This window comes from Hyla sarda, chromosome 6, assembly GCF_029499605.1.
Source record: "Hyla sarda isolate aHylSar1 chromosome 6, aHylSar1.hap1, whole genome shotgun sequence".
Classification (NCBI taxonomy): Eukaryota; Metazoa; Chordata; class Amphibia; order Anura; family Hylidae; genus Hyla; species Hyla sarda.
The window spans coordinates 258,686,849-258,707,884 of NC_079194.1; the positions used below are offsets into that span (position 1 = coordinate 258,686,849).

At 42.7% G+C, this 21,036-nt stretch overlaps 1 protein-coding gene across 1 annotated transcript in view; it reads left to right on the top strand.

The window, feature by feature from the left end:
• CDC42BPG (CDC42 binding protein kinase gamma) overlaps positions 1–21,036 on the top strand; it is a 241,734-nt gene that overhangs the window by 210,502 nt on the left and 10,196 nt on the right. The window contains exons 32-34 of the mRNA XM_056527077.1: positions 4,588–4,672; positions 4,767–4,887; positions 9,031–9,148. Of these exons, the coding sequence (XP_056383052.1) occupies positions 4,588–4,672; positions 4,767–4,887; positions 9,031–9,148 (324 nt within the window). The remainder of the gene's footprint in view (positions 1–4,587; positions 4,673–4,766; positions 4,888–9,030; positions 9,149–21,036) is intronic.

A 21,036-nucleotide genomic window follows, 5' to 3' on the forward strand; every position in this document is an offset into this window, starting at 1 on the left:
AGCGGGAGAAAATGAACTTCCTGTCTTACCCAGGAAGAAGTACAGTGCTGCCTAAATAAAATCAAAATAGACAAATCACCAGGTCCAGATTGCATTCACCGCTGTGTTCTAAGGTAGTTAAATGGGTTATTCAGGAATAAAAAAAAAAGACCTAATTTCTTTCAAAGACCGCTCCCTGTCTGTCTCCAGGTTGGGTGTGGTATTACAACTTAGCTCCATTCACGTCAGGTTGGGTGTGGTTCTACAGCTCAGTTCCATTGGAGACAGGCAGGGAGCAGTCTTTGAAAGAAATGATCCCTGTTTTTTTATTCCTGGATAACCCCTTTAAGTAAAGTAATAGTCAGACCCTTATTTCTAATCTTCAAGGACTCTATAGTGACAAGGACTGTTCCCCAGGACTATTAAAGGCCTGTTCATTTAACCTTCGTTGTATGTCAGTCAATGGTTCTGGATAGTCTTGAGGTTTGGGCTGAGAAGTGGCAGATGAGGGTCAACACTGATAAATGTAAGGTTATGCACATGAGGAGGTCATGGTGAACTCAGTAAGAGTTAAAAAGGGGCCTGGATGCATTTCTGGAGAGTAATAACATTACAGGTTATGGATAATAGATTTATAGAGACAAAATGTTGATCCAGGGATTTATTCTGACTGCCATATTTGGAGTCGGGAAGGATTGTTTTGTCTTTCTCTGGATCAACTCAATAGGGATATAGGTTGAACTTTATGGACTCTGGTCTTTTTTTCAACCTTATGAACGGTGTTACTATGTAGGTCATTGGGCATTCTCTTCATGCTCTACCCAGTGCTCTTAAAAAATGAGACCCATGTCAATTCAGACCGGCGACTTTTGGCGATTCCTGGTCTCAGGTGACCCAGAAAAAAGTCAGAGACAGCCCCATTCACCCTTACCCAGCAGGAGTGAGGTGGCACGGGTGCCACCTCACAATCACGTGATTGATCGGTCGGAACGACCGACCAATCATTACCCTGCTGGGCAGCGATTGGGGCCGGCAGGGGTCCCCTCAGGAGCGGCGGCGGCGGACAGGAGCAGCTACGGCAGTGCAGATGGCAGGATACAGCAGGAGGTGAGGCCTGTTCACCTCCTGCTGTTGCTTAGCAACAACTCTCAGCATGCACAGCCAAAGGGTATGCTGGGAGTCGTAGTTTTGCAACAGCTGGAGTTCCAACTACAACTCCCAGCATGCCCTTTGGTAGTCTGTGCATGCTGGAGGCACTTTTTTTTTCTATGAAAAAGTGTGCATCCAGCTGTTGCATAACTACAACTCCCAGCATGCACGGACAGCCAAAGGGCATGCTGGGAGTTGTAGCAGTGTTCCTCCAGTTGTTGAAAAACTACAACTCTCAGCATGCCCTTTGGCTGTCAATGCAATGCAGCTGAAGGCATACTGGTTGTGAAACAGAGTTTGTGTACTAACTCAGTGTTTTGCAACCAGTGTGCCTCCAGCTGTTGCAAAAATACAACTCCCAGCATAACTACAACCCTCAGCATGTGTGGTCTGTCAGTGCATGCTGGGAGTTGTAGTTATGCAACAGCTGAAGGTTTGCCCCCTACCCCCCCCCCCAGCCCCCCCCCCCCCCCCCCCTCAGAATGTACAGGGTACATTCACACAGGCGGGTGTTTTCTGCTGCAAGTTTGAGATGCGACAAATTTTCCACCGCAGCTCAAACTCAGCGAGAAAATCACCCCCCGCCCATGTGATAGTACCCTAAAAACACTACACTACATAAAATGAAAAGTAAAACACTACATTTACACACCCTTACACAGTCTTACACATCTTGTATGGCACTGTTTCCAAAACATAGCCTCCAGCTGTTGCAAAACTCCCAGCATGCCTTGACAGTCAGTGGCTGTCCGGCAATACTTGGAGTTGTTGTTTTTCAACAGCTGGAGACACCCTGTTTGGGAAACACTGCTGTAGGGTATTTTGGTGGCGTCTGAAAATCCCCAGTTTAGGCCTCAATTGCGCATGGCGCTCTCTCACTTCAGAGCCCTGTGGTATTTCAAGTCTACAGTTTAGTGCCACATATGGGGTATTTCCGTACTCGGGAGAAATTGTTACAAATTTTGGGGGGCTTTTTTTTTCCTTTTACCCCTTATGAAAAGGTAAAGTTGGGTTCTACACCAGCATGTTAGTGTAAAAAAAATTTTTGTGTTGCCCCATAATTTAAATTTTCACAAGTGGTAAAAGGGAAAAAAGACCCCCAAAATTTGTAACACAACTTGTAAATACCCCATATGTGGACACACAGTGCTCTGCGGGCGCACAACATGGCTCCGAAGTGAGAGCACACATATACATTTGAGGTTTAAATTGGTGATTTGCGGGGTGGCTGATTTTACGGTGGTTCTGACATAAGCGCAAAACAATAAATACCCACATGTGACCCCATTTTGGAAACACCCCTCATGGAAAGTAACAAGTGGTATAGAGAACCTTAACACCCCACAGGTGTTTGACGAATTTTCGTTAAAGTTGGATGTGAAAATGAAGAAGAGTTTTTTTCACTAAAATGCTGGTGTTACCCTACATTTTTTATTTTCACAAGGGAAAATAAGGGAAAAAAAGCCCCCCCAAATTTTTAGCCCCATTTCTTCTCAGTATGGAAATACCTCATATGTGGATGTAAAGTGCTCTGCGGGCGAATGACAATGCTCAGAAGAGAAGGAGCACTATTGGGATTCAGGGAATTGATCTTAGCCAAACATCGGTCAAGTCACTAGCTTTGGTTGATATTTTACGTTCAATAGTGAACCCGTCCCTAACCGTTAGAGGCATAGCGACATACATGTACGTCACACCGGGTTCAATAATCACGGTGTCTCCTAAACCCAACAAGCCGTCTGCTGATAATATTGATACTGGCTCAGTTCTGATCATGGCATCTAAAGTATGTGCGGGGCTTGGAGGGGACTCATCAGACCATCCACAATGTGATTGTGATGGTTTGATGAATCGAGTTGGCGGTCGAAGCTCCGCTCACCTGTTCCATGGCGGACTCTGGCGATCGTCTTCTATGGCCTGCCTAATCATTGATATGCATAGCACTGAACAGTTACAGCAGTCAATAGATTGTAGAGTAATACGTTTTTTAAAAGGATGAATGAGCCCCATCCCCAATAAAAATTTAATCATCCCTTTTTTCCAATTATACTAATAAAAAAAATATTTAAAAAAACCCCAGAAATGTCCGAACTAATAAAATATAAATATAATGTTAAAGATCCTGTACATTGAAGTGGGTAAACATAAATATAAATTAAATACCAAAAGTCCAAATTTTCATTATTTTTTTTTTTTTTTTTTTTTTTGGGGGGGCGGTCACATCTCAGAAAAAATGCAATGGAAAGTTAGAACGTTACCAAAAAGTCACACATACGAAAAAGATAAGCCCTCATACAGCCCTGTATTATGTATAAATAAAAATTAGAAAGTTATAGGGGGTTGGAAAAGGACAATTTTAAACATACATTTTTAACAAAATAAGTTAGTAGATATTATTTTTTTTAAACCGTTTTAATCGTATTGACCAACATAATAAAGAGAACATATCATAGAACAAATCTTGTATCTGTACAGGTGAGGCGTTCTATTCACTTTAACTATTTGTATTAGGTTATTTAAACTGTCCATTGCTTGGCAAAACTCCTTCCCCAGGGTCTGGTAAATGGCCTTTCCAATTACACTCATATACTGTGAAGGATTGCTTGGAAAGCTTGATGTCTCTTCCATATGATAGCTATAAAACAAAGATGTTAAAGGAGTATTCCGGCATATAAAAACGTATCTCCTATCCTAGAGTGAGATCGTGGGGGCCCGATCGCTGGGACTCCACACGATCTTGCATACAGGGCCACGGCAGTCTGCAGGAAGGGGGTGTGTGTGACCACCACACGAACCGGCCGCTGTCACGACCCCTCAATACATCTCTATGGATGAGCCAGAGCACTGTATTTGGCAATCTCCAGGCTTTGCCATGTCTGCCGCTTTGTGCAGTGGTCGATGCGCCATTTGGACTGATTGGTATATGTGTTACATAATCAGATGACTAATTGGTATATGTGTTACATAATCAGATGATTAATTGGTATATGTGTTACATAATCAGATGACCGATATATTGGCTAAATAATCCTGGTCTAGCATGTCCCCAATTGACTCTGAACAGAGATTTGTCTGTGACCGATAGGATTATGTATGAACCGCAGGAGCGGTAGCCGAGTGATTCTCTGAGATTTTATTGCCTGCCTTGTTGTTTTTTTTTTTTTTTTTTACGTCTGAGCCTAAATGTATGTCAGCTTTCTGTCTGAGCCAAATTTTATTTACTTGCCTGACTTTACAACTGTATGTTGTTGGTTTTGATGACTAAAATGCAGTGACACTATAATAAGCATATTATTTCTTGCTAAGCAGGCTCCTCTGCTTTGTACACCTAGAAGGCTGGGCTTTATGCCCTCTTGATTATTGTAATGCTACAGTTGGTAAAAACTGTTTAGTAAAAAATGTATCTGATTAAAAATATATAAATAAAATTGAGAACTTTTTTTTTTTTTTTTTTAACAGGTTCGGCCTTTGAATTATGAAGGATCTCTTTGTGTATTTGGAACTGAGAAAGTCCGCCTGATATATCTACGTAATAAATTGGCTGGTTAGTATTAACATCTACAGACAAAAATTGCTCATGCCCTAAAGAATTTTTTTAGCCATGTTGGTGTTCCAAACTATTTGCCAATTCCCAACAGATGAAGATGAGTTTGAAGTTCCTGAGACCTCAGACAACAGCCGCAGACAGCTCCTTAAAACCAAAAGCAAGAGACATTTCTCCTTCAGAATTTCAGATGAAGAGCGGCAACAGCAGAGAAGGTAAAATAGCAGACTTAGTAAGTATTTTGTAAGAAATGTCACTTGATTCAATGAAGGTCGTTGATCTGATTTTACACACAGTACTCCAAATTCAGTGCTTCTTATAAAGCTGGCTAACAGAAATTACTGAATCACTGCATTACAATAAGCATCAATGTATAAACAGGTTAGTGCAGGTGATGCTGTTGACAGATTCCCTTTAACCCCTTAAGGGCTCAGCCCATTTGGGCCTTAAAGGGGTACTCTGCCCCTGGACATCTTATCCCCTATCCAAAGGATAGGGGATAAGATGTCAGATCGCCGGGGTTCCACTGCTGGGGAGCCCCGGGATCGCCGCTGCGGCACTGCGCTATCATTGCTGCACAGAGCGAGTTTGCTCTGTGCGTAATGACGGGCGATACAGGGGACGGAGCAGCGTGACGTCATGGCTTCACCCATCGTGACCTCACGGCCCGTCCTCTTAAGGCAAGTCTATGGCAGGGTGCGTGACGACCGCCACACCCCCTCCCATAGACTTTTATTGAGGGGGGCGGGCCGTGAAGTCACGAGGGCCGGATCTGTGATTTAACTATGCTCCGGCCCCTGTATTGCCCGTCATTACGTGCAGAGCGAACTCGCGCTGTGCAGCAATGATAGCGCAGTGCCGCAGCGGCGATCCCAGGGCTCCCCAGCAGCGGGACCGCAGCGATCTGACATCTTATCCCCTATCCTTTGGATAGGGGATAAGATGTCTAGAGGCAGAGTACCCCTTTAAGGACTCCTCACCTTAAAAAAAAAAAATCATAACTCTTTTTTATATTTTCATCCACAGACCAGTATGAGGGCTTGTTTTTTGCGCGACCAGTTGTCCGTTGTAATGCCATCGCTCACTTTACCATAAAATGTATGGCGCAAACAAAGAAATACTATTTTTGTGTGGGGAAATTAAAAAGAAAACCGCAATTTTGCTAATTTTGGAAGGTTTCGTTTTCACACCGTACAATTTACGGTAAAAATTACGTGTTCTTTATTTTTTGGGGCAATACGATTAAAATGATACCCATGATAACATACTTTTCTATTACTGTTGCGCTTATAAAAAATTGCAAACTGTTTAACCCCTTATCGACCATGGACGTAAATGTACGTCCTGGCTTGGCGGTACTTCGCGCACCAGGACATACATTTAAGTCCTGTGTATGACCGCAAGCATCGGAGCGGTGCTCGCGTCATACACGGCAAGTTCCAGCTGCTATCAGCAGCCGGGGACCCGCCGTTAATGGCCGACATCCGCGATCATGCAGATGTCCGCCATTAACCCCTCAGATGCCGTGATCAGTACAGATCACGGCATCTGAGGCAATGCGCATGTTAAAATAGAGGATTGTAATGCCGCGGCGATCCGATCATCTGTAATGGCGGACGGAGGTCCCCTCACCTGCCACCGGCCGGAGATAGAGCAGAGCAGATGATCGATAATACTGATCAGTGCTATGTCCTATGCATAGCACTGAACAGTATTAGCAATCAAATGATTGCTATAGATAGTCCCCTATGGGGACATAAAAGGTGTAAAAAAAAAACGGCGTAAACGTAAAAAATAAAAATCCAAAAATGCTGTCACATTTTATTCCAAAATTTTTTTATAAAAAATTATCTAAAAGTTTTATATATACAAATGTGGTATCGATAAAAAGTACAGATGATGGCGCAAAAATTTTGCCCTAATACTGCCCTATATGCAGAAAAATGAAAAAGTTATAGGTGGTCAAATAGGGCAATTTTAGATTACTGATTTTGTTCAAAAAGTTAGATTTTTTATTTATTTTTTTAAGCGGTACAAAAATATAAAAGTGTCTAGCCATGGGTATCATTTCAATCGTATTGACCCACAGAATAAAGAATACGTCATTTCTACCGTAAAGTGTACAGTTTGAAAACTAAACTCTTCAAAATGTGCAAATTTGTGGTTTTCATTTAAATTTCCTTCCTAAAAAAATATCTTTTTGAGTTCGCTGTACATTTTATGGTAAAATGAGAGGTTTCATTACAAAGTACAATAGGTCACGCCTATATGAGCTTGTAAATGGAAATATAAGAGTTATAGATTTTAGAAGGCGAGGAGGAAAAACAAAAACGCAAAAAAAAAATTGGCCTGGTCCTTAAGTTAAATGGGCATGGTCCTTAAGGGGTTAACCAAATTAGTACATTTAAAATCCCCCTATTTTGAAGACCTATAACTTTTTCATTTTTCCGTATAAGCGGCGGCATGTGGGCTCATTTTTTGTGCCGTGATCTGTACTTTTTATTGATACCATATTTGCTTATATAAAACTTTTAATACATTTTTTATAAAAAATTTTGGGAATAAAATGTTATAAAAAGTAGCTATTTTGGACTTTTTTTTTTACGTTCACGCCGTTCACCGTACGGTATCATTAACATTTTATTTTAATAGTTGGGATATTTACGCACAGGGCGATACCAAATATGTATATAAGAAAAAAATTTACACTTTTTGGGGGTGAAATTGGGAAAATGGGACAATTTACGTTTTTATTGGGGGAGGGGGTTTTTCAATTATTTTTTTACTTTATTTTTTTTTTACTAAAATTTTTACACCTTAATAGTCCCCATAGGGGACTATTTATAGCGATCATTCGATTGCTAATACTGTTCAGTGCAATGCTTAGGACATAGCACTGATCAGTATTATCGGTCATCTTCTGCTCTGGTCTGCTCCATCGCAGACCAGAGCAGAAGACCCCTGGAAGGCAGCGGAGGCAGTTGAGGGGACTTCCGTCTGCCATGCTGGATGAGCGGATCGCCGCGGCAGCGCTGCGGGCGATCCGATCATCCATTTTAGTGTCCGCAATGCTGCAGATGCCGTGATCTGTATTGATCACGGCATCTGAGGGGTTAATGGTGGAAATCCGCGCGATCGCGGATGTCCGACATTACCGTCAGGTCCCTGGCTGCTATCAGCAGCCGGGACCTGCCACGCATGACACGAGTATCGCTCCGCTGCTTGCAGTTATGTATTGGATGTAAATGAACGTCCTGGTGCGTTAAGTACCAGCTCACCAGGACGTACATTTACGTCCGGCGTCGTTAAAGAGAGACCGTGGTTTTATATTTTGACAATTCAAGGAATGAATTTTTGTAATAATGTGTGTGATTATCAGATTATGTGTGGAATTATACAGTCAGGGGGATGTAAATCTATTACATTTAGGGGCATATATGCCTTTATACACTCCCCTGACTATCAGGAAGTATTATTTTACTGAGAGAGTAGTGGATGCATGGAATAACCTTCCTGCAGAAGTGGTAGCTGCAAATACAGTGAAGGAGTTTAAATATGCATGGGATAAGCATAAGCCTATTCTTTATAGAAGATAGGGCCAGGGACAATTCATAGTGTTCAGATTATTGGGCAGACTAGATGGGCCAAATGGTTCTTATCTGCCGACACATTCTATGTTTCTATAATCACACCCATCAACCTGATACTCACCCCCATTATTGAATGTAAAGGGATACTCCACTGAATAGTTTTATCTTTCCATTATGCCTGAGCTGCAAAAACAAAAATACCAACAAATTTTAACTCTCCTTCCTCCGTTCCCCCGATATGCAGAACTGCAGATATTGCTCTCCCGTTCTTTGTCCTCGATCTTCTCCCGCATTCTGGGCCAGACACATCAAACTGCACTAAGCTTATCGCTGGCTGCAGCAATTTCCCACCATACACTGAGCAGCATTGTCATGTAACGGACCTGGGCCCAGCCTTCTTCCTGTTGCCCGGGCCTGTTACATCACACTCAAACATATCGCTGGTTGAGGTGGGACATCACTGTAGCTGGTGATAAGCTCAGTGCAGTCTGATGTTGAAGAATGGGAGAGATATCTGTACACCTGAGGAGCGGCGGCAGGTGCAGCCTAGGCATATTGAAGAGAGAAAACCATTCAGTGGAGTTCCCCTTTAAGTTCACAGCCATCTGATACCCTAAATTGTCAGACAATCTTTAATCCCACACATCCTGGGAATGGGAGGGCATATCAAGAAGTTTTGGTTGTAATTGTTCCTCTTATAAGTCTCTCACCCTCCTAATATATTTTTATCGTTTGTAACTTTTTTTTTTTTTGTAATTTCATCCAAAGGGTGATGCTGAAAGATCCTCAGATGAGATCGAAACTAATCTCTAACCCAAAGAATTTTAATCATTTGGTTCATGTTGGGCCTGGAGATGGAAAGCATCAGTTAAAAGATCTGCCAATGGTAAGACATTTTTATTATTCCTATAGAGAATGTTAGATTTTTATGAAAATGCTTGCAAAATAACAGCATGGAAAGTTAAGCTTCCTATATTAACAGGTGTATAAATTCTGGTCTGGTTGAAATATGCAACATTGCATAAATGATCCAGCGTATAGAAATGTAAGAATGGCACTCACCCATCTGACGAAAAAACTGTGGCATTTATTGTGCAGAAGCATGCATACACATAAGCAACATCATGGAAGTGGCATCATGGGAGAGGGACGCCGAACAAAGGTAGGTGATAGCTATTTTGCACGCCTCACGTCAGGCGTGTGAAATAGCTATCGCCTACCTTTGTTCGGCGTCTCTCTCCCATGATGCTGCTTATGTGTATGCATGCTTCTGCACAATAAATGCCACTGTTTTTTTGGCAGATGGGTGAGTGCCATTCTTACATTTCTATACGCTGGATTATTGAAGGACTTGCATTCTTGAAATGGCGCACCTTGTACTGACAATTTGTTTGGAGTGTCCAGCAGTCCATTTGTCTATTGGCTTGAATTTTCAGCTGTGCCAAGCGCTGTCTCTTTTCTTATACGATTTCATAAATGATCATAGCATTGAATGAAAGTACAAAAAAAAAAATGGAGCAATAGTGTGTATTTTTTAGACAATGATCCTAGAGACAGCACATCATATGAGATTATGTAGCCCTTAAAGGAGTATTCTGGCCACCTGGGCCTTGGCACACAGCAAAGTACATTTGTGGCTTATTGTGCAGGCAGTCTGAGGCGAACACATAAGCTACACTTCATTACGGGTGAGTGACTGCTGCTATCAGCATTCACTGCACTTGAAGGGTTCTGTGACCGAAGCGGTGCCTGTCACCTGTCCTGTCTCCTTCTGAAGACCTCTGTACTGACCATGGACCAATCTGCTAATAAAGGCTACTAGCAGAGCACCAATCTATCTGAGCAATGCTAAGCAATTGCATAGCATTGAACAGTATAAGGATTGATGATCGTTTATAATAGGGGACTATGGGGACTTTAAAACGGGTAAATTAAATAACAACCCTAAAAAAAGCCTCTACCCTAATAATGATTCAAACCACCTCTTTTATCATTAAAAAATGTAACATATTTGGTATTGCCGCATGTGAAATTGTCTGACTTATTCACACGTGTGACATTAATGGTCCCGTATGTAGAGCAGCATAAATGATTAAAGTAAAATGTCAGACTTGCTGATTTTCCGCCACATCATATATCAGAATTTTTTTTTTTTAAGGGGTATTCCAGTCAAAAAAAAATTTCATTTTAACTGGCTCCAGAAAGTTAAACAGATTTGTAAATTACGTCTGTTAAAAAATCTTAATCCTCCCAGTACTTATCAGCTGCTGAAGTGGACTTTTTCTTTTCTGTCTGACAACAGTGCTCTCTGCTGACACCTCTGTCTCAGGAACTGTCCAGAGCAGGTTTGCTATGGGGATTTGCTCCTACTCTGGACAGTTCCTGAGACAGACAGACAGAGGTGTCAGCAGAGAGCACTGTTGTCAGACAGAAAAGAAATCAACTTCAGCAGCTGATAAGTACTGGAAGGATTAAGATTTTTTTAATAGAAGTCATTTACAAATCTGTTTGTTTCTGGTGCCAGTTGATATGAAAACAATTGTTCTTTACTGGAATACCTCTTTAACAAAGAGACCAAAAAGTTATCCACAGGATAGGGGATAAGTGTCTGATTGTGGAAGGTCCGACCACTGGGACCCCTCGCGATCTCCTTCATGGGCCTCAGCTCTCTAAAAGGAGCGCGTGCTGCACTCCATTCTCTATGGGAGCACCAAAGAGACAATAGTGCTGTGCTCGGTCATCTCCGATGCTCCCATAGAAATAGAGTGCATGCCATCCCCAGCACGCGCTCCTTTCAGAGAGGCGGGGCCCGAGCAGGAGGTGGGGGTTTCCCAGTGGTCAGACCCACCCGTGATCAGACACTTATCCCCTATGCTGTGGATAGGGGATAAGTGACTTTTCGCTGCAGTACACCTTTAAACAGCCCCATAGACAATTGTTAATGTTATAGGGGTCAGAACAGGGCGATTTTAAGCATACTTATTTTGTTAATAAAAGTTAGAATTTTAGTTTTAAAGTAATACAACAACTATGTAAATTGTAATCTTATTGCCCAATTAAATAAATAAATTTGTCAGTTTGTGCGCCAAATTGTAGTGAAGTTCGACACAAATTGTGTCTGCGCCAGATTTCCTACAAACCCAAAAAAGGTGTGTAGTTTCACAACCTGACTTATTTTCTATTAAATTCACATAAAATCCTTTGAATAAATGGCTGGAAATTTTCACCAAGAAAAAGCATTTTCAGGTCTCTCTACAGATGTCGTTCAAGTTAGGGCTCTGGCTGGACCTTAAGCCACTCCTGTGTTATCTTGTTTAAGCGATTAGGGTCATTGTTTTGTTGGAAGGTAAACCTTCGGCCCAGTCTGAGGTCCAGAACACTCTGGGACAAGAATCTCTATTTTCCTCCATTCAGCTTTCCCTCAACCCTGACCAGTCTCTCTGTCCCTGCTGCTGAATTTACCAGTTACAGCAGAGGATCTAAATACTTATGTCTATGAAGGTGGAAAAACTAAAATTTCCCATGATGATGATGCGTTATTGAGTGCAGATTTATGGGGGGGGTGAAGTTTTATTTTAGCACAAGAAGGTTTCCCCATCACAGATAGATTGTTTACTGTAAGAGCAGTGAGACTATGGAGCTCTCTGCCACATGATGTTGAGGTCTGACTCTATAGACAAGTTCAAGGGGGGCCTGGATGTTTTTCTGGAAAAATATGATGTTACAGATTATGAATACTAGATTTATGGAGATAGAATGTTGATCCAGGGATTTATTCTTATTGCCATACTGGAGTCAGGAAGGAATTTTACCTCTGTCATGGGGAAATTGGCATCAGCCTTATGTGGGTCATTTGCCTCTGAATCAGTAGGGTTTTAGGTTTAACTTGATGGACTATTCCCTTTTTTAAACCTTACAAACGATTTTTACTTTATTTCAGCCTCTTTCACTTTTTCATATTTTGTTATGTTGAAGACTTTCTGAATGCTTTACAACTTAACATAGTACCGCACCAAAATAGATTGAAATTGGCACTGTTATATCTGACTTCCCTTGCTTGCCTGTGGAGATTACTAGGACATGATGATTTATGAACCGGGACCTTGGGAAGTGCTCACGCAGAACAAAGTGATTCCAGTAAATGTCAAGACACAAAGTTAGGTAACTGAGCACTCACCCGGTCAATCATCCCAAGCTGGCAGGCTGTCACCGACATGTAGTCATATCTTGGCAGGGAGGCGGTAGATGGTCTGGGGGGGCTCAGACACCAGCCACGAACCGTATCACGCCACTTGGCACTTCGTCAGGCTGCACACTGCGGGCCGATGAAGCGCCAAGTGGCGTGATACGGTCCATGGCTGGCGTCTGAGCTCCCCCCAGACCATCTACCGCCTAAAGCAAATATATTAAACAAATTCTTCTCCGATGTAGTCACCGAGGAAAATGAAATGCCAGGTGAAATGCAGCGAGATAAGGTAAACTCCCCAGTACAGGTCACCTGTCTAACCCAGGAAGAAGTACAGTGCCACCCACAAAAAATCAAAATAGACAAATCGACAGGTCCGGATGGCATTCACCCCCGGTGTTCTAAAGGAATTAAGTAATCTAATAGACAGACCCCTATTTTTTATATTCAGGGACTCACAGAAGGTGAGGAATTATCGACTCCTATGTCTAATGTATGCAAGACTGCAGCCAAGGACAACAAAGATAAAGTAAAATCTGAAAGGAAGCAGCTGTTGCTGGGTGAAGTGTGGAGCTTAAGGAAAATGGTTTTGTGAGATGTCTCCCGGGTGCTACTGCTAGAAAAGATAAAGACGTATTCTTAATATTGTTAAGCAAGCAAAGCAAGAAAGGGACGTGGATGTTCTTGTCCATCTAGGGACAAATGACCTGGCTTTCAATGAAGTTTCAGAGGTGAAGGAATCGTTTATCACACCTGGTAATGATGTACAGTGGTCCCTCAACATACGATGGTAATTCGTTCCAAACGTCCCATCGTTTGTCGAATCCATCGTATGTTGAGGGATTTGTGTAATGTAAAAAGTGCATTTAATACTTACCTGTCCCCGCCGCTCCGGACCGCATCCTCACCGCTCCCGATTCTGTCCCAGGGACTCCCGATGCTGTCCCGCTGCTCTGGTGTCTTCTTCGGGATCCTCCGGCTTCTTCCGCATCTTCTCCGGTGTCCAGGCCTTGCTTTCTGGTGAAGTTATTGCGTTGCTGCGCAGGCACGGCGTGCGCAGTGATGTAATAACGACGCCGGAAAGCGAGGCCCGGACCCCGTGGAAGATGCAGAAGACGCCGGAGGATCGCGAAGTGGACCCGGAGCAGCGGGGATAGGTAAGTGAACCTGTCCGGGATGCTTAAACTGCTATCCAACAGCAGCTTAAGCATTTTGCGCTGTCGAATAGCAGTTAATGCGATGGCCCCGACATATAAAAGCATCGTATGTCGATGCTGACATCGACATGCAATGGCATCTGAGAGGCCATCGTATGTTGATTTGATCATATGTCGGGGCCATCGCATGTCGGGGGGTTACTGTACAGGATTTTGTATACACGGTTTCATTTTCTGAAGTTCTGCCTGTGAATAACGTTCAGAATGATAGGTAGAGATGCATTAATGAGTTCAACTTATGGCTTAGTAAATGGTGTCAAGAGCAAGGATTTGGCTTTGTGTCTCATGATAGCTCTACTTGGAATAGAAAGGAACTGTACAAAAAATATGGTTTGCATCTTTCTCTTGAAGGAACGAATGTACTCAGTGAACAATTCCAAGACTTTGCTAAGGAGTATTTAAACTAGGAAGGGGGGGGGGGGGGGGGGGCGCGGCGGCAAAAGAGTGAAAATCCATGAGTACAATTGCCCCCGAAACAATGCCAGAACATGTCAGTAGCACAGAGGTTAAGAAATTACAGGCTCTGAGTCCTGTCTACAAATGCCCGCAGTCTAGGTAATAAAATCAATGAACTTGGGTCAATAATGGCATCTGAGAATGATTATTAGATTTAGTGGCTGATGGTTTAATGAAAGTAATGACTGGGACATATCCATACCAGGATACTCTTTATACAGAAGAGACAGAGAAGGAAAGAAAGGAGGGGGAGTGTCCCTATATGTGAAAGATAGCATAAAATCTAACCTAATACAAGTTAGTGAGGCAAACATAGTCAGTTTGGGTAACGTTGCAGTTTCATAATCAGACAGTAACTAGTGTAGGTGTGATATATATAGACCACCTGGCCAAGTTAAAGAATTAGATGATCTACTAGTTGAAGAAATAGCTAAAATGACAATGAAAGGAGAAGTTATCATTATGGGAGACTTCAATCTTCCGGATATAAACTGGAAAACCAAAGTAGCTAGTTCTGCCAGGAGTACAGATATTCTAATTTCCCTCCTGGGATTATCTCTACAACAAGTGGTTGAGGAGCCAACCCGGAGGGAGGCTATTTTGGATTTGGTATTCACAAATGGGGATTTGGTATATGATGTTATTGTAGGCGAAAGCTTGGGATCTAGTGATCACCAGTCAGTGTGGTTTAATATAAGAACAGTGAAGGAGTCACACCACACAAACAAAAGTTTTAAACTTTTCTAAAATGAGATTAGTCATAAATGAGTCCCTATCAGACTGGAAAGAATTACATGGAGTCTAGGAGAAATGGGACTACTTAAAAGACGCATTATTAAAGGCAACAGAAAACTGCATTAGACTTGTCAGTAAAAGCAGGAAAAGGAAGAGACCACTGTCGTACTCAGCAGAAGTGGCCAAAATCATAAAAAACAAAAAGCTAGCATTTAGTAATTATAAAACAACCCAGAGCAATGAAGATAGGGAAATCTACAAGACTAAGCAGAATGAGGCAAAGCAAGTTATAAGAACTTGTAAAGCGCAGACAGAAGAAAAACCTAGCTCAGTCTGTGAAAAAAGGGATAAGACATTCTTCAGATATATACATGAAAAAAGGAAATTAAAACAAGGTCTAAGTAAATTAAAAACAAAGGAAGGAAGGTATGTAGAAGAGAATAAAGGGCTAGCCGACTGCCTTAATGAATACTTCTGTTCAGTTTTTACAGAAGAAAAAGAAGGAAAAGGACCTCCATTAGGGAGGAAGACTAATTAGGAAGTGGTTCTACGTTTGCTGTCTAAAGTGAACACAAATAAGTCACAGGGGCCTGATGACGACCAAAATTATTAAAAGAGCTTAGTGGTGAGCTAGCAAAACCGTTAACACATTTATTTAACGTATCACTGGTAACAGGAGTCGTCCCGGAAGATTGGAAATTAGCAAATGTCGATCCCATTCACAAGAAAGGTAGTAGGGAGGAATCGAGCAACTATAGGCCAGGAAGTCTGACATCAATAGTGGGGAAATTAATGGAAACCCTACTAAAGGATAGGATTGTGGAACATCTAAAATCCCATGGATTGCAAGAAGAAAAACAACATAGGTTTACTTCAGAGAGATCATGTCAAACAAATCTTATAGATTTTTTTGACTGGGTGACTAAAATAATAGATGGCGGAGGGGCAGTAGATATTGCATATCTAGATTTTAGTAAGGCTTTTGACACTGTCCCACATAGAAGACTTATCAATAAACTACAGTCATTGAGCTTGGACTCCCATAGTGTTGAGTGGATTAGGCAGTGGCTGAATGACAGACAACAGAGGGTTGTAGTCAATGGAGAATAGTCAGAGCAAGGTCTTGTTACCAGTGGAGACCTTTGGGATCTGTACTGGGACCAATATTGTTTAATATCTTCATTAAAGATATGGCAAAAGGTCTCGATGGTAAGGCATGTCTTTTTGCTGATGACACCAAGAAATGTTGGTGTCATCAGGGTTGATGTTCCTGGAGGGATATGCCAAATGGAAAAGGATTTAGGAAAACTAGAAGAATGGTCAGAACTCTGGCAACTGAAATTTAACCCCTTAAGGACACATGACGTACTGGAACGTCATGTGTCCGCTCCCGATCTATAACACAGGGCCACGGAGTGCGGGTAGGGCCCATGGCTAATAGCGTGCGGCATTGATCGCGGTACCGCGCTATTAACCCTTTAGACAAATTTGAACGCCACGTCTAAAGTGAAAGTGAAACCATGCCGGATAGCTCAGTGGGCTGTTCGGGATAGCCGCGGCGAAATCGCGGCATCCCGAACAGCTTACAGGACAGCCGGAGGGTCCCTATCTGCCTCCTCGCTGTCCGATCGCTGAATGACTGCTCAGTGTCTGAGATCCAGGCATGAGCAGTCAAGCGGCAGAATCATCGATCACTGGTTTCCTATGAGAAACCAGTGATCAATGTAATAGATCAGTGTGTGCAGTGTTATAGGTCCCTATAGGAGCTATAACACTGCAAAAAAAAGTGAAAAAAAAGTGAATAAAGATCATTTAACCCCTTCCCTATTAAAAGTTTGAATCACCCCCCTTTTCCCATAAAAAAAAAACACAGTGTAAATACAAATAAACATATATGGTATCGCCGCGTGCGGAAATGTCCGAATTATAAAAATATATTGTTAATTGAACTGCACGGTCAATGGCGTACGCGCAAAAAAATCAATAAGATCAATAAGTCCTATCAATGCAAAAATGGTACCATTAAAAACTTCAGATCACGGCGCAAAAAATGAGCCCTCATACCGCCCCATACGCGGAAAAATAAAAAAGTTATAGGGGTCAGAAGATGACAATTTTAAACGTATTAATTTTCCTGCATGAAGTTTATGATTTTTTCCAGAAGTACGACAAAATCAAACCTATATAAGTAGGGTATCATTTTAATCGTATGAACCTACAGAATAAAGATAAGGTGTAATTTTTACCGAAAAATGTACTGCGTAGAAACGAAACCCTCCAAAATTTACAAAACTGCGGGGTTTTTTTTCAATTTTGTCTCTCAATTATTTTTTTTTCCGTTTTACCGTAGACGTTTGGGCAAAATGACTGACGTCATTACAAAGTAGAATTGGTGGCACAAAAAATAAGCAATCAGATGGATTTTTAGGTGCAAAATTGAAAGAGTTATGATTTTTTAAAGGCAAGGAGCAAAAAACGAAAATGCAAAAATGGAAAAAAAAAACGTCCTTAAGGGGTTAATGTGGACAAGTGCAAGGTAATGCACCTGGGGCGTACAAATCCTCGGGCAGAATATAGAATATTTGACACAGTCCTGACCTCAGTATCTGATGAGAGGGATTTAGGAGTACCGTATTTATCGGGGTATACCACGCACCGGCCTATAACACGCACCCTCATTTTACCAAGGATATTTGGGTAAAAAAGTTTTTTACCCAAATATCCATAGTAAAATGAGGGTGCGTGTGTGCGCGTGTATACCCCGATACACCCCCAGGAAAGGCAGGGGGAGAGAGGCCGTTGCTGCCCGCTTCTCTCCCCCTTCCTTTCCTGGGGTCTAGAGCCCTGCTGCCGGCCCTTCTCTCCCCCTGGGTATCGGCGCTGCTCCCCGTTCTGTCCCCCTGACTATCGGTGCCGGCGCCGATAGCCAGGGGGAGAGAAGGGGCAGCGGCACCCATTGCCGGCGCCGCTGCCCCGTTGCCTCCCCCCATCCCCGGTTGCATAATTACCTGTTGCCGGGGTCGGGTCCTTCAGGCCTCCGGTGTTCGTCCCCTGCGTCGTTGCTATGCACGGCGTGGCGCACCGACGTCATGCGCCGCGCAGCGCATAGCAACGACGCAGGGGACGCACACCGGAGGCCTGAAGCAGCGCGGACCCGACCCCGGCAACAGGTAATTATGCAACCGGGGATGGGGGGAGGCAACGGGGCAGCGGCGCCGGCAATGGGTGCCGCTGCCCCTTCTCTCCCCCTGGCTGTCGGCGCCGCTTCTCTCCCCCTGGCTATCGGCGCCGGCACCGATAGTCAGGGGGACAGAACGGGCAGCGGCGCCGATAGCCAGGGGGAGAGAATGACCAGCAGCAGGGCTCTAGACCCCAGGAAAGGCAGGGGGAGAGAAGCTGGCAGCGACGGCCTCTCTCTCCCTGCCTTTCTGGGGGTGTATCGGCGTATAACACGCACATAGACTTTAGGCTAAAAATTTTAGCCTAAAAAGTGCGCGTTATACGCCGATAAATACGGTAATTATTTCAGAAGACTTAAAGGTAGGAAGACAATGTAATAGAGCAGCAGGAAATACTAGCAGAATGCTTGGATGTATAGGGAGAGGTATAAGCAGTAGAAAGAGAGAAGTGCTCATGCTGCTGTACAGAACACTGGTGAGACCTCACTTGGAGTATTGTGCGCAGTACTGGAGGCCATATCTCCAAAAGTACAGGGTGGGCCATTTATATGGATACACCTTAATAAAATGGGAATGGTTGGTGATAATAACTTCCTGTTTGTGGCACATTAGTATATGTGAGGGGGGAAACTTTTCAAGATGGGTGGTGACCATGGGGGACATTTTGAAGTCGCACATTTTGAATCCAACTTTTGTTTTTTCAATAGGAAGAGGGTCATGTAACACATCAAACTTTTTGGGAATTTCACAAGAAAAACAATGATGTGCTTGGTTTTAACGTAAATTTATTCTTTCATGAGTTATTTACACGTTTCTGACCACTTATAAAATGTATTCAATGTGCTGCCCATTGTGTTGGATTGTCAAAGCAACCCTCTTCTCCCACTCTTCACACACTCATGGCAACACCGGAGGAGAAATGCTAGCACAGGCTTCCAGTATCCGTAGTTTCAGGTGCTGCACATCTCGTATCTTCACAGCATAGACAATTGCCTTCAGATAACCCCAAAGATAAAAGTCTAAGGGGGTCAGATCGGGAGACCTTGGGGGCAATTCAACTGGCCCACGACGACCAATCCACTTTCCAGGAAACTGTTCATCTAGGAATGCTCGGACCTGACACCCATAAAGTGGTGGTGCACCATCTTGCTGGAAAAACTCGGGGAACGTGCCAGCTTCAGTGCATAAAGAGGGAAACACATCATCATGTAGCAATTTCGCATATCCAGTGGCCTTGAGGTTTCCATTGATGAAGAATGGCCCCACTATCTTTGTACCCCATATACCACACCATACCATAAATTTTTGTGTACCAACAGTCTTGGAGGGATCTATCCAATGTGGGTTAGTATCAGACCAATAGCGGTGGTTTTGTTTGTTAACTTCACCATTCACATAAAAGTTTGCCTCATCACTGAACAAAATCTGCGTAAACTGAGGCTCCTGTTCCCATTTTTGTTTTGCCCATTCTGCAGCACCTGAAACTACGGATACTGGAAGCCTGTGCTAGCATTTCTCGTGCGGTGTTACTATCAGTGTGTGAAGAGTGGAAGAAGAGGGTTGTATTGACAATCCAACACAATTGGCAGCACATTGAACACATTTTATAAGTGGTCAGAAACTTGTAAATAACTCATGAAAGAATAAAGTTACGTTAAAACCAAGCAAATCATTGTTTTTCTTGTGAAATTCCCAATAAGTTTGATGTCTAACTATTGAAAAAAACAAAAGTTGGGCTTCAAAATGTCCGCCATGGTCACCACCCATCTTGAAAAGTTTCCCCCCTCACATATACTAATGTGCCACAAACAGGAAATTAATATCGCCAACCATTCCCATTTTATTAAAGTGTATCCATATAAATGCCCCCCCCCCCCCCTCCCCCCCTGTATATAGATACTTTAGAGAGAGTTCAGAGAAGAGCTACAAAACTACTACATGGATTGCAGGATAAAACTTACTAGGAAAGGTTAAAGGACCTTAACATGTATAGCTTGGAAGAAAGAAGAGACAGAGGTGATATGATAGAGACTTTTAAATACATAAAGGGAATCAACACGGTAAAGGAGGAGAGCATATTTAAAAGGAGAAAGACTACCACAAGAGGACATAGTTTTAAATTAGAGGGGCAAAAAAAGTAATATCAGGAAGTATTACTTTACTGAGAGAGTAGTGGATGCATGGAATAGACTTTCTGCAGAAGTGGTCCCTGCAAATACAGTGAAGAAGTTTAACTCCTTAAGGACACATGACGTACTGGAACGTCATGTGTCCGCTCCCGATCTATAATGCGGGGCCACGGCGAAATCGCGGCATCCCGAACAGCTTACAGGACAGCCGGAGGGTCCCTACCTGCCTCCTCGCTGTCCGATCGCCGAATGACTGCTCAGTGCCTGAGATCCTGGCATGAGCAGTCAAGCGGCAGAATCATCGATCACTGGTTTCCTATGAGAAACCAGTGATCAATGTAATAGATCAGTGTGTGCAGTGTTATAGGTCCCTATGGGAGCAATAACACTGCAAAAAAAAGTGAAAAAAAAAGTGAATAAAGATCATTTAACCCCTTCCCTATTAAGTTTGAATCACCCCCCATTTTCCCATAGAAAAACAGTGTAAATAAAAATAAACACATATGGTATCGCCGCATGCGGAAATGTCCGAATTATAAAAATATATTGTTAATTAAACCGCACGGTCAATGGCGTACGCGCAAAAAAAATTCCAAAGTCCAAAATAGTGCATTTTTGGTCACTTTTTATATAATGAAAAAATGAATAAAAAGCGATCAATAAGTCCCATCAATGCAAAAATGGTACCGCTAAAAACTTTCACGGCGCAAAAAATTAGCCATCATACCGCCCCATATGCTCAAAAATAAAAAGTTATAGGGGTCAGAATATGACAATTTTAAACGTATTCATTTTCCTGCATGCAGTTAGGATTTTTTCCAGAAGTACGACAAAATCAAACCTATATAAGTAGGGTATCATTTAAATCGTAT